This window comes from Fukomys damarensis, unplaced genomic scaffold (genome assembly GCF_012274545.1).
Source record: "Fukomys damarensis isolate Sample0158 unplaced genomic scaffold, DMR_v1.0_HiC HiC_scaffold_29, whole genome shotgun sequence".
Taxonomy (NCBI): Eukaryota; Metazoa; Chordata; class Mammalia; order Rodentia; family Bathyergidae; genus Fukomys; species Fukomys damarensis.
In genome coordinates this window covers 9,716,102-9,732,840 of record NW_022900941.1, presented here as the reverse complement: position 1 = coordinate 9,732,840, position 16,739 = coordinate 9,716,102, and the positions used below count along the sequence as shown (strand labels likewise).

Genomic DNA, 16,739 nt, shown 5'->3' with positions numbered 1-16,739 from the left:
TAGTGTGCAATAATAAAAGTCAGGAAATACATGTTAGAAAAATATTTTTTTCAGCAATGTTATTTGCTATAATACTGAAAGAAAAGGAACTCTCTCACATCTTAAGACCTCCCCAAAATAAATACCATTTAATATCACACTATGGAGGTGTACATCACATACTTCCTGAGCTAAAAGATGGTCCTCACAGACCTAATAATCTCTGACAACCAAAGACAGTAACAGTTGCTCTAATTACAAACTATAGAAAAAAAGGCAAGCTAAACAACTGACCTGGGACTTATCTTTTAAAATAACTCAATATGTAAATCCCAAAAATAAACCCTAATGAAAAAAACAAAATAAGATTTTGAATAAACATTTATTAAATTTAAAAAATATTTTTCTTATATTATTTTCCAACAAGGAAGGAAGGGAGGACCCTGCAGAGAAAAAAATCACCAGATTTAGCTCAAATAGTAGCACTGGGGATTAATTTTTAAGATGCATTTGTCAATTTCAAAAACTCACTAGTGGAATAAAGAGCTTACACTACAGGTATGCAGAAAGGAAGCTCTTGAGACACCATCACCAGGACGAAATGGGATTAGCTTTGTAGTTCTTATAATCTTCTTCACAGAAGAATGCAATCTCAGTTTCACTGGCTGAAAAACCGAAGATGGAAAAAATATGTTAATATTTTAATATTCGTATTTAAATAAGGCTGGAAATCCACATAACTTTGGTTTGAAAGGGATGGGTTATTTGTTGCACAATATATTTCACCTAATCAACAAATAATGATTAAATGAAAAACTCCCAAAGTTAGAATCAAGAGTTAACATAAGAGTTACGATTTTCAGGAAATCACAGAATTGCTCATTTACTGTCATCTTTGCAGTCCTAGAAACTAACAAACTGATTTTTTTTTCAAATATGCTACTCAGTTCCTGCAATCGGGAGAACTCTTTCCCCCCTTGAAATTAGCCTGTAGGCATAATAATTTAATACTTAGAGGATCAGTAGAATATTTTACAGATCACTTTACATTCTCCCTCATGACCCATCAAAATATGTGTCTGAAGAAGTTAATTTTTTGCCCTGCTTATGATTAATTCATGAGGCTTCAACAATATGCAAAGTGAAAGACACAAATTGGCTTCTACTGCAATACCTTCAAACACCTCTAATTATTCACAGGGGACCTGGCACAGCTAAAGGACCCACAAAGGTTCAGAGCAGCCACAATTCTTTCAACCTAGCAGGTCAAGGACTCTGTCTTCTAAAACAATAAGTCAGCAACATTATTAATTCAGACTGGATACAAATCTGATGGAAAGCCTTCCAATTATTAAACATGCAGTTCTTTAAGGTGTTGTGCCAACAAGTCCACATTGGTTTCTTAAATTAAACCAGAAGTTAATAGTCTACTTGGCTTTTACAGAGAGAGCAAAAGGGCCTTCTCGAAATCTCCACAAGAAAACAGACAAGATTATTTGTAATGAATACCGAGTACTCAATTAACATATACTCTAAGAATAGACAAATACAACTCTTCAAGCCAAATAAATAGGATAATAAGAAGGGTGCCAAGGATTACTGCTGGTGTCTCAGTTTACAGCTCTAATCTCATCATTAGAATTTATCATAAAAGAATAAAATTAAAGTGATTAGCATGACATTTATTAAAAATGCTGTAGCTGTTCCTAATATCTCTCCATCGTAAGCCAACAATTTCACTACAAAAAATAAATGTGGAAAGAAGAAATAAAACCATTCACATTAGCAGGTCCTCCCTCTGTCCTACTATGTCTTAGACAAGATTAAATTTAATATGAATAGAAGAAAATCAAGATTACAAGCTCTCATCACACAAGCCTCTGGGGCAGGGGACACAGCAGAGAAACTGGGAATCAACAAGGAGGGGCTGTAAATGGAGGTACCCTGAGTAAGCAGTAGGTTAATACACAGTCAAAATTGTCAAGAAATAGCATTTCAAAAAATGGGTATGAGGCTGACAGTGGAATCAGTAACGTCAAAAAAAGGGGGCTTCAGAAAACTAGTTACTCAAAGATAAGATACTCTGAGATCTGTCCTTTCAACAGAAGCCTCCCGGGGTTTTCTTTTTGAGGAGAAACATGCTCAGAGGCAGACCCAGATAATTTATAAGTGATTCTAACTATCTTTCTAATGGAGGAAGGGCAAAAGGCATGCTGTTCTTAACACTCAGAGCAAGGCTCTATCTGCGATGTGCTATTTACATACAGAACTTACAAAGTCATGGCCCACCCAGTGCGCAGCCATGCTGGATGTAATTAAAATTTTTTCTTATTGCAGTTGACATTTACCCGTACCCCTTTTGAGAGACTAATACGCCACACAGCCCCTCAGTATAGGAGGAGCAGGCTCAGAATAAAGCGATGGACAGCAAGCACCAGCAGAGCAGGTTTGTTGGACAAGCTGGTTCTCTCAGGCCTAATTAACTTAGAGAGCAACTCATTATTTATAGAGTACTGATGCCATCTCTCCTAGGCTCAAAATGAAATAATCTGGGGTAAAGATTTTATTTTCAGGTGATTCAATTTTTTTTTTCCAGGAAAACTGGTTTGACAAATAGGTTAAAGTCAAATACTTCAAGTTGATAAAAAAAACTGTTCATCCTGAAATTGAAAAATACATAAATTACTTGTTACCCTTAACATTTATAGTGGATGTTAAACTTTAGCAGTCTCAAAAGGAGTAATGTTTCTTAAAAATCTGTAAACTTCTGTTGAAAATGTTTGAGAGAATGATTTTGTGAATTTACAGTGCAAATTGATTTGCTGATTTAAGTGGAAAAAAATAACAAATGATTTCTAAGACCTTCTTATAATCATCCTTTACATCATTATCTCTTACACTCCTGCTTCAGGATTCTATTTAAGTGGCTCCTTTACAAACGGCTGGGGAAGGACCCTCAGGAAGGCAGCTCGTGCTGGTCCCCGAAGGCACCTGCTTTTAAATTAAATGTGCTGCAGGCAGCAGTGCAGTCAGGTGCACAGGGCCTTGGCATGGGAATCTGAAATGAATGTGCAATCTAAAATCCAATAAATACACTGCCACTTCATCTCTTCGTTTTACTATCAAATGGAATCAAGTAAAAGCCCTCCAAATACATTTGTGGATCATTTTAATACTGATGTTCCAGTTTAATGAATGAATACAAGCCAAGAAAAGCTTGGATATAAAATTAATAATTTTATAATGCTTCATAACAGGACATACACACACACACACACACACACACACACACACACCTTTTTCCTTGTGTGGTACTAGGGACTGAAAATAGGGCCTTTCCACTGAGCTATATCCCCAGTTCTTTTTTTAATTTTTATTTTGAGACAAGGTCCCACACTAAGCTGCTAAACTGTCCAAGCTAGGCTCAATCTTGTGATCCTCCTGCCTCGCCTCCCAGAGTGCTGGGATGACAGTATACATATGCCACCATACTGCACATACACACTCTAAGAGGAAAATACTAATGATGTCTTTTTTTTTTTTTTGGTACCAGGGATAGAACTTCGGACCTTGTGTTTGTGAGGCAGGCAGCAGAACCACTGAGCTAAATCCCCAGCCCAATGATGTCTTTAAATACAAAAAAATAAGAAAAAAGCCAAGTTTAAATGTAAAACCCCAGAAAATGAAATTCATGTATTTAAATTCCTCACCTAACCTATCTCAAACTCATCTATTGATGAAGATCCCTCATACACTTTCTATATCCCTAGCCTTGTGTAAGTCAGCACCAAAGTGATACAAAGCACCACGCCTGTTGTCTGGAAGAGAGAGACCAAAACATGCAGAGGTTTTGCGATTCCATCAGGGCAACCTATCATGTGGCAATGACGACAGATTAAAAAATAAAAATACCCGATGGGGGTGGGGCAGTTGACGGGGCAAGCTGAGGCCAAGAGAACAAAGTTTATCCCCTCTCTTGCTCCAAGAATTTACCCTATCTAACCTCCCAAGTTTTGCAAAACTAATCTAAAAATCATTCAAAGCCATGCTCACAGCTCAGATCTATTTCTAAGTTTTTGCCAAAGGAGGTCACCATCCAACAAAGAGGTGCTTTGCATGTCACACTTCAACGTCTGCTTTGCATCAGCTGGTAGAGAAGATGTCAAACTACAGCTTGAAGAAAACAGTGCACAATCCAACCTATCCGAAAAGGAGCACAAACCTGTAATTTCCATACAGCAAATAGAAAGAAGAAAAGAACAACCATACCCTCATGGAGTATTACTCAGCCAATTAAAGGGGGAAATACTGTCATTTGAAGTCACATGGATGGAACTGGAGGACGTTATGTTCAGAGAAATAAGTGGGACAGAAAATGACAACAGTGCATGTTCTTATAAGTGGATGCTATAAAAGTTTTAGAATTAGTAAAATAAGGGTTACTGGGACAGGAGATGGGGTACATCAGGGAGAGATTAGTCAGTTGGTAAAAAAATCAGGAGGAATAAATTCTAGTGTCTGAAGAAGAGTAGCTGGACTACAGTTAACAATAATCTGCCATGTATTTCAAAATGGCTGTAAGAAAGGATTTTGAATGTTCTCAACATAAGGGAATGATAAATGTTTAAAGTGACTGATACGCTAACTACCCTGATGTAGACTACACTGTACATGTGTATCAAAATAGCACATTTTAATATTTTCAATTATGTCTCAAAATTAGTAACTTTAAATGTAAAAAATAAAATTGCAAAAAGAAGTTAATAATAATAAGGAACCAAAAATCTATGAAGAGGCACTCAGGCTTCTGGAACCATTTGATTTCCCAGTGTAACACCTATGTCACTGGCACCAGACGGCACCGATGTGGATGCCGGCAGCACCGTGACACTCTGTCGAAGGAAGAAAATGTGCATGCCCTTAGATGGGCGGAAAGGATCCAAACCTTAAGGAAAAACAACTGGAGACACAACCCCGATAAAGTGGGAGCGAGCAATCCGACAGCACGAGCTGGAGGTAGGAATAACCAAGAGATGCGAGTGCAGCCCAGGTGCTGGCAGGGTCCAATGACAGAAGCAACAAGCGAAATAAAAGCGAAGCACACAGGAGTTCTGGGATTATCACAGGACCAGGGTCGGTGAGAACTCTTCCCTCAGACAAGCACTTACTGTTTGGTCCACTGTAATTGTTTTAAAATATTTCCAGTAAAACATAACTAGCTTTAGAGGTTACTCTGCCAGCTTCTTTTTTAAACCAGAGGACATTCAAGAGCTAACAGTAGAATACAGCAAAATGAAAGAGCCAAAATATAAAAGACTAAAACAAACAAAAGCTTATATGCCAAAGTATTACGTGGGAGAATTAGTCCATAAATCTATAATTATTAAAAATGAAATTTTTAAAACCCATTTAAATCATAAATAACTTCAAGTTTTATGTAAAACTCTCTTCTTCCTTCCAGAAAACAAACCTGGTTTATTTACATATTTTAGCACTAAGTCCACAGCAAAAATGTGTACTGACGACAGGGGTAGAAACCCTGAAAATTGGCAGTGCAGATAAAAGGCCAGAGTATGAACTGGAGAACCACTCTGTATGAAAAGGAATCTTCAAACAAGGTTTTGCCTTAATTTCTCCCACCCAGCCTTTCTTTTCCTTTCATGGCTCCCTCAGAAAAGTCACAGTGATAAATTTGTTACACTGGCAGTATTCCCATGGCAACTGGCTGTGATAGCAGAGTGACAGCTCTGCAGCAAGATCAAGTGGTAAGAAAGGACAGAATGATGACTTCGAATTTTTCTGTTAAATCTCTTAAAAACCTAACCAGCACAGAAGGAGGGAAAATTCCCTAGGAAAAATCACACACTTCAAGTATCACTTTTACAACTCAACTCTCCCGTAGCATTTTATGTGGTTCTCTGCAGACCCTTACATCTGTTTCCCAGGTACAGCTCTGGCTCATTTGCAGGAAGATTGGCTCTGCTCGGAGAAACAAAGACAAAACTGCACAACATGGACTGAAATTGCATGTGGCCGAGCCGCAGCCCTCCCAGGGACTAGTGGGGAGTGTGCAGATCCTGTACCACCCGGAGGCAAGCGTAGAACCTGCTGAAAGCATCTGATTCTGGTGGAAGTCTGACAGCCTTAAAACATGTGATTCTTGCCTTTCTAGCTGGCTTGTAATATAAATCAGCCTGAAATTAGTGACAAAGTACCAACAACTTGGTTTCAGGAAATTCAAAATATTTGCCAACTGTCTTCTCCAAAATGGTCTAAGGATATTTTATGTGCACTGTCCCTGGGATCTTCATTCTTTTACTCAACTCTTGTGATAACCTTCTTATTCCTATTTTCATAAAAAATAAAATAGAAAGGAAATAAAACAATTACTGGTAATGCCAACACCCCAAGAAAACATTTTTATAATTTGGTATACAATCTTACCTCCACATACAAACACGTTAATATATGCACTTAAATGATAATGCTATCACACAATATATTATATTTCCATGAAGTAAGTAAAGCTCTATGTCAGGGATTGGCAAACAGGAAAGGTAAGCATGAATAAGAATCCACCCCTCTAAAGGTACACCATCTCACAAGCTGAGCAGATGCTTCTGCTAGCTTCAGAATAAATACAACAGAGAGTTAGGTCTGACCTCCAGGGCATTAGGGGAAAGACACATTCCCAACAGTGGTACAAAGAATATCTGTTTCCCTACCCATGAACTACCCTGCACTTCTACCTCCTCATGACTGTTCATCTTGAACCCACTGCTGCTTGCTGAAGTCGCAGACAGTAAGAGAAGAATCAGGTTCTGACCTAAGCACAGGTATCTGGGCTGTACTTCTCAACCATGAGACGACACTATGTAAAACTAGAGTCTATTTTAATGTATCTCTCTTGCTACTAATAAGGTGGAACTATTTTTTATATATAAATATTCCTTTTGAAAGAATTTACTTTTAATAGAATTACAAGAAGAGACCTTTACAGAGCCAGTCTAATAATTTTTATCAGCCATGTATGCTGCAAATATTTTTTCATAGTTAACTCCCCTTTCACTGTTTATATTTTTTGGTTTTTATACATTGAAATTAATCATTTTCCCCTTTTATGGTCTCTACCTTTGAGGTCATACTTCAAAAGCTCTTCTGCCAAGATTATGAAATCACTGAGTTACACTTTCTTAAGATTTTTTTTTACATTATAATACTTAATCCACACAGCATTTATTTTGGAATAAAGTGTGAGATAAAGATTTAAAATTTATTTTTCTGATGCTTTGACAATGAGCCAGTGTAATTCACTGGCTAATTTATTCTTTTCCCATTTATCTCAGACATCAATTTTATCACCTTGTAAAATCTTATGTTTGTTTTAGTTTTGGGGTTATCCAGTCTTTTCATAGAGCTGTCAGTTCCCACATCTCTATCAGTCCTGATTTTCATTATAGCTTCACACTTTAACAACAAGCAGGGTACCCTCCAGAGGTCATGGGTCTCAACACAGGTCACAATAATAGCATTTGAAGAGAAAAATACCAAGTTAAAAGTGCTTTTCAAATAGCAATCAATCTTATGAAAGGTACTAATTCTACCAAAAAATTGACTTTTACACACACAAAAAAAGAAAATCTAAAATTTATCACCTGCTATCTAAAATCCTATTTACACAGAAAAGTTCGTGTCAGGAATTCACATAAGCAGCATGAATCATTCACAAGCGAATTCTTGACATATGCAATTGAATAACTCAACAGAATACCAGTCAGAAATGTATGGCTCCCAATACAGCCCTCTCTTTGGATGCTGCTTAGCCAGCGTGCATAGAGAATTACGAGGAAGCGTCATCAGGAGAATCCATTACGGTCCCTGGCCACGGAGCTAAGTCAAAGGCTCAGAGTCCTTAACTGCTCAGACTTCCCTGCTAATAACCTTCACTCTTTTATTGCTGGATCATCTTTAGGTGAACATATAAGTAGAATAACAGTGACACCTAATGGGCGTTAAGACATGCCACAGAGCATTACTTTAAAATAGAACTATATGCATATTCCAGGTTGAAAGGTTAAACTGGGCAACTACTCAACTGCAGAACGAGGCTGCTGTTTTAAATCCCATGCACTAGTTGGCCCTGAGTGACTTAGATGACTATCAGACACCACCCTGCACGCTGTACGAACAACGTCTCATTTCATTATTCTACATTAGTTCTACTAGGTCCACTTTGGCTCAGATGAGAGTAAGGAGACGTGGTACTAATAACCTGTTAATCAAATAAAATGACCCTCAGCAGATTTCTGAGCAAACTTTCTGAAAAGAGGTATTTGCATTCTGCTTATCTGGACAGTAAATATCCACTGTCCTTGGTCAAATGATCAGACCTGACGTGAGGGGCCGTGCAAGGAGCAACACGGAGAGAGTTGCCTTGAAGAGAATTGCCCAAATGCAGTCAGCCAGGCTTCACCACACAGGCCAGGAAAACGAGTGTCCTCCAGCCATACACAGCCCCTGCTCACCAACTCCTGCAGCTTTCAGAGTGCTGTCTTCTTTCAGCAGAAGTTTCTCGTCATTCTCCAAACTCAATACGAGTTCATTTGTCTAAAAAGAAAGATCTTCATTTTATCAATACTGATATGGCTTTTACATTTGGTAAGAATTCTCAAAGACGGGAAGTTATTACCTGGAGTTTAAGCAACAATCAAAGTCACACTCCACTCCCACTATGGTGATGAGAAGGGAGCAGAGCAGGGATTTAACTCAGTGGTGCTGCCACCTGCATCACAAGCACAAGGTCCCAATTTTGATCCCTGGTACCAAAAAAACAGAAGGGAGCAGATAGCCAGTGTGGACTTGGTAGTGTGCGCATGGCTTTTGAGTTACACCTGGGTTCAAATTTAGGCTACCTCACGACCCAGCTGTGGGTCCTCAACAAGCTGCAAAACCTCTCTAAGGCTCAGTTTCCTCATCTCTAGAAAAGGGGGACAAAATCATCTTCCTCATCTCCTTGAGATGAGATGTGAGGTGAAGCTATAAACTCTCAGTGCATACGGCAGCCCCCTGTGTTGGCTGGCACTGTTCTGGTGATGCTATCATCACCATCTTCACACGGCATCAGCTCAACAGTCCACGAGCAAAGGGAAAGGTGAATGTAGAGGCCCAGAGTATGTGGCTACTCAGCGATGGAGCTGAGGTCAAGCTCTGGCCAGTCTGACTTCTGAGAGAAGTAATTTTATCTCAAATGGCCTAAAGTCTACATATACAGTGGTACCTCGGTTCATGAACTTATTCTTTCCATGATTCTAGTTGCAAACTGAATTGGATGAGAACTGAATCAAATTTCCACAGAAGGTCAACATTGAACCTAACCAACGGATTTGATTTGGTTCTTGTTTGTGAACCGAGGTACCACTACTTAAAACCTTTACCCAAGTGAGCAAGGATCTGGTCCCATGTCATATTAACTGTAATACTTTTCCATGCAATTTGAAGTGGGCATAGATGAGTTTGCTCTCCAATGACATTTTTAGGATAAATAGTATTAATTGATGCATAAAATTGCACGTATTTACTCCAATACCTGTATACTTTGTATAATGCTCAATTCAGGGTAAATGTATCCAATTCCTAAAATATTTATCATTTCTTTGTAGTGAAAATGTTGCGGAAGAAAGTGGTACATGACACACAGAAGTAAATGACATGGAAGTGGGTAAAACAAAAAAACGTTTACTTTGGTAGCAAAGGGTCGGCCTGCACCAAAGGCTGTGCCAAATGACCGACCCTGGGCTGGGTTACAATCTGTCTTTCATAGGAGTATTACAACCATGACCTCATTTTAGGTGACAAGACATTCTAGTTCCCACAGTTCCCGTCACAAATCACAGTCACAAGACAGTTCAGTGTTAACCCAAATGTAGCATTTTCTTTCAGAATGTTTATCTTTAGCTATTCCAGCCCACAAGAGTGGGGGTCAGAGTTAGGAAAGCAGGACTGGTGAGATTCCTTTCATCTTAACTTCTTTATTTCAGACTATTTAAAAAAGTTTTCTCTATCAAAAATACTCAAAATGATTTTAGTTTTTTTTTTTTCAAAATACACAGTACATTATCATTACTCCTATCTAACTATAAATTATTACTCAGTATTCAATGACCAACCTTTCCTTACTACTCTTCCCAGGCTCTGGTTACTCTCATTTAACTCTCAACTGCTATGAGATCTACCTTATTAGATTTCCCGCATGAGTGAAATGCAATATTTATCATTTGTGCCTTTTCTTTAATTCATTAAGTTTATAGGTACACTTTAGGTATACGTTATGATCCCACTCATCACTGGGAATTTGTACCTGTATGTGATATATCTTGGTTCTTGTTTCTTCCTATTCCTCTTCCCTCCCCCGCATTCCCCCATCTCTCCCTATTTACAAAAGCTTTGCTTCCATTTTTTCTTATTGTTTTCTTTTCTCTCTTTCCTTTTGCACACCCTAATCCCTAGCTCCCCTTCACCTTTGAACCATTTCTTCGTATTTCACATTATCTATTATACATTTTGGTCCTCATTTATATAAGGCAGGGGATACCATAATTCCCAACTTGAAACTATACCACAAAGCTACTGTGATAAAAACAGCATGCTACTGGCAAAGAAACAGACCTGAGGATGAATGGAACAAGTTACAAGAAGATGCAGAAATAACTCCAGACATACTCAGCCACCTCATCTTTGACAAAGAAGCCAAGCATCCTCAATGGAGGAAAGACAGCCTCTTTAATAAATGGTTCTGGAAAAACTGGGTTTCAACTTGCCAAAGATTAAAACTAGACCTGCATCTTTCACCATGCACCAAACTAAAGTCAAAATGTATCAAAGATCTACATATTAAAACAGAAATACTAAACCTGCTAGAAGATAGGCTAGGTAGAACTCTTGAAGACATTGTCATAGGAAAAGACTTTATGAACAAAACCTCAGTCACATGTGAACTAGCGTCAAAAATATAAAGACTCAATCCAAAAGTGGGCATCTGAAATGAATAGACATTTCTCAGATGAAGAAGTAGAAGCAGCAAATAAACATATGAAAAATGTTCAACATTACTGGTCATTCAAGAGATGAAAATGAAAACAACACTGAGATTCCATCTCACTCCAGAAAGAATCAACCAATAACAAATGCTGGCGGGGCTGGGGGTCAGGGGAGAAAAGAATCCTTCTCCACTGGCATCTGAAATGAATAGACATTTCTCAGATGAAGAAGTAGAAGCAGCAAATAAACATATGAAAAATGTTCAACATTACTGGTCATTCAAGAGATGAAAATGAAAACAACACTGAGATTCCATCTCACTCCAGAAAGAATCAACCAATAACAAATGCTGGCGGGGCTGGGGGTCAGGGGAGAAAAGAATCCTTCTCCACTGTTAGTGGAGGTATAGATTGGTGCATCCATTGTGGAAATCAATGTGGAGATTCCTTAAAAAACTAGGATTAGAGGTTCCATTTGACCCAGCCATTCTCCTGCTGGGTATCTTCCCAAAAGAATTAAAAGCATCATACCACAGCGATATATGGACACCCATGTTTATAGTGGCACAGTCCATAATAGCTAAATCTTGGAAACAAATGCCATCAACTGGTGACTGAATAAATTTTTTTTTTTTACAAAATGGAGTACTCCTGAGCCATAAAGAATGATAAATTAGAGACATTTATAGCTAAATGAATGCACATTGAGGCCATACTCTAAGTGAAATAAGTAGGACACACATGCATAAATACCGATTTTTTCCTCTGGTGTGAGAAACTGAAAGTGTAAAAGAGGACCAAAATCTCCAACGACATTTACAAGCCTAGTTAGAAATCATAAATACAAGAGAAAATCTCAAGTTGGTATTGGCCTTGAACAGCACATAGAATCACTTGCCAACTGGAATGCAGCTGTTTAGCCACGTATTCTATTTCTAGAATATGGCCAAATTTAAGTGGAGTTACTCTGTATCTATTCTGAGTAAAGCTATTCATAATTTCTGCTTGATTTGCATTTTTGTTTTTTCTGTCCTGCAATGCTAGGGATCAAACTCAGAGTCTCTGGATGATGAACACAAACTACCTTGAGCTACAGTTATTTTTATACACCAAGGAAATTGGGTCTTTTCTAGAAGTTAGAAAAATTTCCCCTACTTTTCATTTGTTCCTTTACTCTTCCTATAGTTTCTTTTTTCTCTTGCTTTTGTGTGTGTGTGTGTTTGGTACTGAAATATATCCCTAGCCCATTTTTAATTTTTTATTTTGAGACAGGGTCTTACTGAGCCCAACTTAGCAATACTCCTGCCCCAGCCCCCAGAAGGTTAGAATTACAGCCATGTGCCACCACCATATCTGGCATGATATTTCTTCAAAACAAAAGGTCCCAAATTAATCATTTTGATTGAATAAGTGAATGAATGAAGTAAAATGTACGCTTTTACAACTGGTTGCACAGTTTTCCTTTTCTTTTTTTTCTTTTTTTTTTTTTTTTTTTTTTTTTTTTTTTCTTTTTGGTACCAGGGATCAAACTTGGGACCTTAGCATTTGCAAGGCAGGCAGCAAAACCACTGAACGAAATCCCTGGCCCTTGGTTGTCCAGTTTTCTATCACATTTAGTCTGTCTCTGCTCCAAGATTATTTTTTAAATCCCATGTTTTCTGAAATGTTTTTGTGAATTTCATTTTTAAATGTTTAACTGTAGAGAATTTCAAAATTTTATATAAAAATAATGTAATAAACCCTCCCTATAACCATCGCCCAACTTGAACAAATTATTAATTTAGATTCAATCTGTTTCACCTCTATGGTTTTAAATTTTACATTAACCCAATAGGGATTTATTGTGGCATAAAGGAAAAGAAACAGATTCAACTTAACTGTTTTCTAGATGTCTACCCAGATGTTTCAATACCATTTATTGAATCCTCCATCTTTTCTCCATATTTACTACATACTATATTTCTATATATATATTTGGGTTTACTTCCAGACTTTTAAGTTGGTCTCACTGAACTAGCAGTTCATGTTAGAGTACCACACTGTTTTAATTAGTATGGTTTGCACTATGTCTTAGTATTATGCTAGGCCTAGTCGCCCTCATTTATTTTTCAGAATTCTCCTATTCTTATTTTTTATTGTTTTATTTTATTTTTTATTAGTACATGATTGTAGTCTGTGTTTACATTCTTTGTGAAGACTTGGTATATGTACATAATACATCTTAATTTTTTTTGTGTTTTTTTTTGTAGCAGGGATTAAACTCGGGTCCTTGCGCTTGCAAGGCAGGCCACCGAACCGCTGAGCTAACTCCCCGGCCCCTACATCTTAATTTTTTAAATTTATAAATATAATAATCAACCTCTTTATGTCCAAAACTATTTATAGCATTTTATTGGGGTGGCCTTAAATTTATAAGTTAACTAGAAGAGAACTGGCATCTTCAAGCTATCTCACATTCCTTTCCAAAATATTCTAAGCACCAGGCATGGCAGAACACACTTGTAATTCAAGCACTCAGGAGGCAGAGACAGAAGGTTCACAAGCTTAAGTCCAGCCTGAACTACATAGGAGGTCTTTAAAAAAAGGTAAAATATCCTAAGCATTTGTACATAAGTTTAATTTTGGATTCCTCATAAAGAGTTCTACTTTGTTAAAGTAAAGTAGGCTTTAACATATGAAAATGCATAGATCTTAAGTGGAGCTTACTTTAATGAATCTGGACAATTAATAAAGTTTATATTCATGTTTTCAAGTGCGTTTGTGGCAGGGGTAGGGAAGGACACCCTTCCACTCTAAAAATTTTATTCTGGGTTGGCATGTAGCTTAGTAGTAGAGAACTTCATTAGCATGTACAAGGCTCTCAGTTTGATCCCCAGCACCACAAAATAAATTTCTTTTTAAAACTAAAATAAAAATAAAATTTCTCATTAAAGACCTTGCACATTCTTACAAAGTTTATTCCATGATATTTCTTCCTTTTAAATAATTTTTTTTTTTTTTTTTGGTACCAGGGATTGAATTCGGGTCCTTGTGCTTGCAAGGCAGGTGGCAGCACCAGTGAGCTAAATCCTCAGCCCCTTTTATATAATTTTAACAAGCCTAGCTACCTGGTTTCCAAACACAGAAAATACAAGATAGAATAGTTTTTACTGAAATCTTTCTAATAGAAATTATTCTGACTATAAACAGCTTACTAACTATAACCCATAATTACAGATAATAATCCATAATATCATGTCTTGATAACCAAAGCACAGTCATATTCTGGTAATTATTTCCACTCTACTGTGGATTCATCATCTCAGCATTTAGCTCACTGTCCAAATATGAGGGTCTGCTGGGCAGGTATCCAGAGAGTCTTCTTACTGTGGTGATAGAAAACAGTTTCTAAGAATATCTGATAATTACAATTAGGAAAGTCTCTAGATCCCCAAAATTAGGGAAATGGAAGAAATGCCTTTTGTAAATGAATTCATTAACATACAAGAGTTATTTGGAAGTCTCTCCTTTTGGCTAACAGAAGAGTAAAATTCTAGCTGGGCTAGAAATCTGAGCAGCCTGGCTGGAGAAGCTAACAGCCCCACAGATGGAACAGAAGATTAAAGGACAGTGATCACTTGGAAATGAGAAAAAAGTCTAGCAGTCAGAGAAGGTATGAAGGAGAACATATGAGTGAAGTTTTAAAACCATATCTGAAAAACTGGGAAAAAAATAAAACCCCTTTGTTAGAATTACTGCACATGTCTATGAGGAAAATGTTTCTTAAAGGCTAGAATGATACAAGTGAGCATAAGAAACTGGTCAGTTTCACTACGGAGTGATGGCAATAATTCCTAAACATCCCAAAAGACTGAGCCACACCTAAGCTCCCCTGGAACCTGAACAGCCTTAGGAGCATGGAATTAACGCTGAAAACCTCTGCTGGCCGGTCTGGACCTGAGACAGATCAGCCAGTGACTACAAGCCATTTCAAGTACAAAAACTATGTTGGAGCTCCAGCTATATAAATTTGAACATTATATTTGAACAGAGTGTTAGTTTTTCCTCTCTTTTTAAGCATATCTATAAACTTAAAGCTGAACAAAAGTGACTCGACTTCCTCAAGTTTGATACTGATTTGACACTTTCCTTCCCTTCACACTTCATTGTTCTCCTTCCCTTTCCTAAGGCAATAGTTAGGGCTTTTATTTTTTTTGCTTCAGAAATGAAAATGAAAAACTTCACGCCATGGATTTCCTTTCCTTTGCAAGACAACTGTTTATCACTTTAAATGTAAATTTTACCTTATGCTTTTGAAATAAATTTCCTTTTGTAAAAAATGAAAAACTGTATCTGTAAAAATATGTGGAATTCCATGGAAACCTGCAGAATCACCCCCAAAGTATAGAGTCTATACTTAACTAGACTTGTTACTATGCATTTATTAATCCAGAGCCCAGAAAAAGTGTAAGTAACTTAATTTGTTTTGTGAATCCCTTCTTATATAAATGCATTGTTCAACTAGAAAAATACGCCCTAATTTTACAACTACAACTGGCCTTCTGCATACAAGGGTTGGGTATCTGCAGATTCAACCAACTGCAGATTGAAAACACAGTTAGGCCTATGATGTTTATGTCTGTATTGAACATGTGGACTTTTCTTTTACATTATTCCCTAAATAATACAGTATAACAACTATTTACATAACATTTATATTTTTTTGGTATTAAAGTAACCTAGAATGATTTAAAGTATATAAGAGGATATGTGCAGGTTATGCACAAATACTATGCCATTTAATGTAAGAGACTTCACATCTGTGGATTTGGGTCCTGGAACCTATCCCAAAGGACAACTATATATAACACACCAGAGTAGAATGTGTGTCTCAGCTCTCAGTAACACTTCTAGGATTCTTCTCTTCTAAACTACGGGAGGAGAACTTTCTGACTTTTTACATGTCATGACACTGGTTATTTGAACGTCATGAACAAGTTCTTCATTCCAGTAAAAGGAGAGTTTACTAATTAGTCCTTGCAGAAAATACAAGCATATGAATAAGCTCAACAAGGTGAAAATGCAACACTGAAAGGCGAATGATATGATATACTTGGCAAATTTTTCAAAAAGCATGCTGTTTCATTCTAACTTTATGTTTTATAATATATTCATATATAGTTCTTCCCATAAAATAGAACCACACTTCCTATTCTCTGTATTTTAGGAACCAAAATGAAAATATTACTGGACTGGAGGAGAGAAAACAGATGAGGTCTGTGGCCAGATATAGTGACAGAATATTCCAGTACCCATACTGGGGGCAAGTGTCACAATGCACCCCCAGATACTTGTGAGCACAACATATTGAGGTATTTGAATCGGATGTATAGACAGAGAAAAAGAAAAAAGGAAAACCCACGAAGTTACCAATGCACAGCCCACAGGCATTGTGATATTTTCCTTGTTTTAAAGGCAAGTTTTAAAGTAGTAATGTACCTGTGGTATATATTTATTTGGAAGCTAAATGAGTTCATGGAAACTAGAACTAGAGAAGAGAATGGAACAAAAATGATTTCATAAATAAATAACTTCATTCAAAAATGTTATGGAAAAACTATAACCCAGGCTTTGCATTAGGTATTAGAGATACAAAAGGAGGAAGAATAAGATACAGTTCTATGCCTCTAAGCAGTTCACACAGTAGAGGAAGATGACTGTTTAATGAGGAATCTATAGAGGCCA

General features: G+C 37.2%; 1 protein-coding gene across 16 annotated transcripts in view; it reads right to left on the bottom strand.

Moving 5' to 3' along the window:
* Positions 1-393: 393 nt before the first annotated feature.
* The window catches only part of CUNH2orf76 (chromosome unknown C2orf76 homolog), a 67,381-nt gene continuing 51,035 nt past the window's right edge, over positions 394-16,739 (bottom strand). For 13 of the 16 annotated variants that reach the window (XM_033757198.1, XM_033757205.1, XM_033757204.1 and 10 more), the window contains 2 exons: positions 8,505-8,586; positions 440-644 (listed from right to left, as the gene is read on the bottom strand). In XM_033757198.1, the coding sequence (XP_033613089.1) occupies positions 568-644; positions 8,505-8,586 (159 nt within the window). In that variant the 3' untranslated portion in view covers positions 440-567. The other 3 variants (XM_010632315.3, XR_004514715.1, XM_033757210.1) reach the window with 3 other exon arrangements.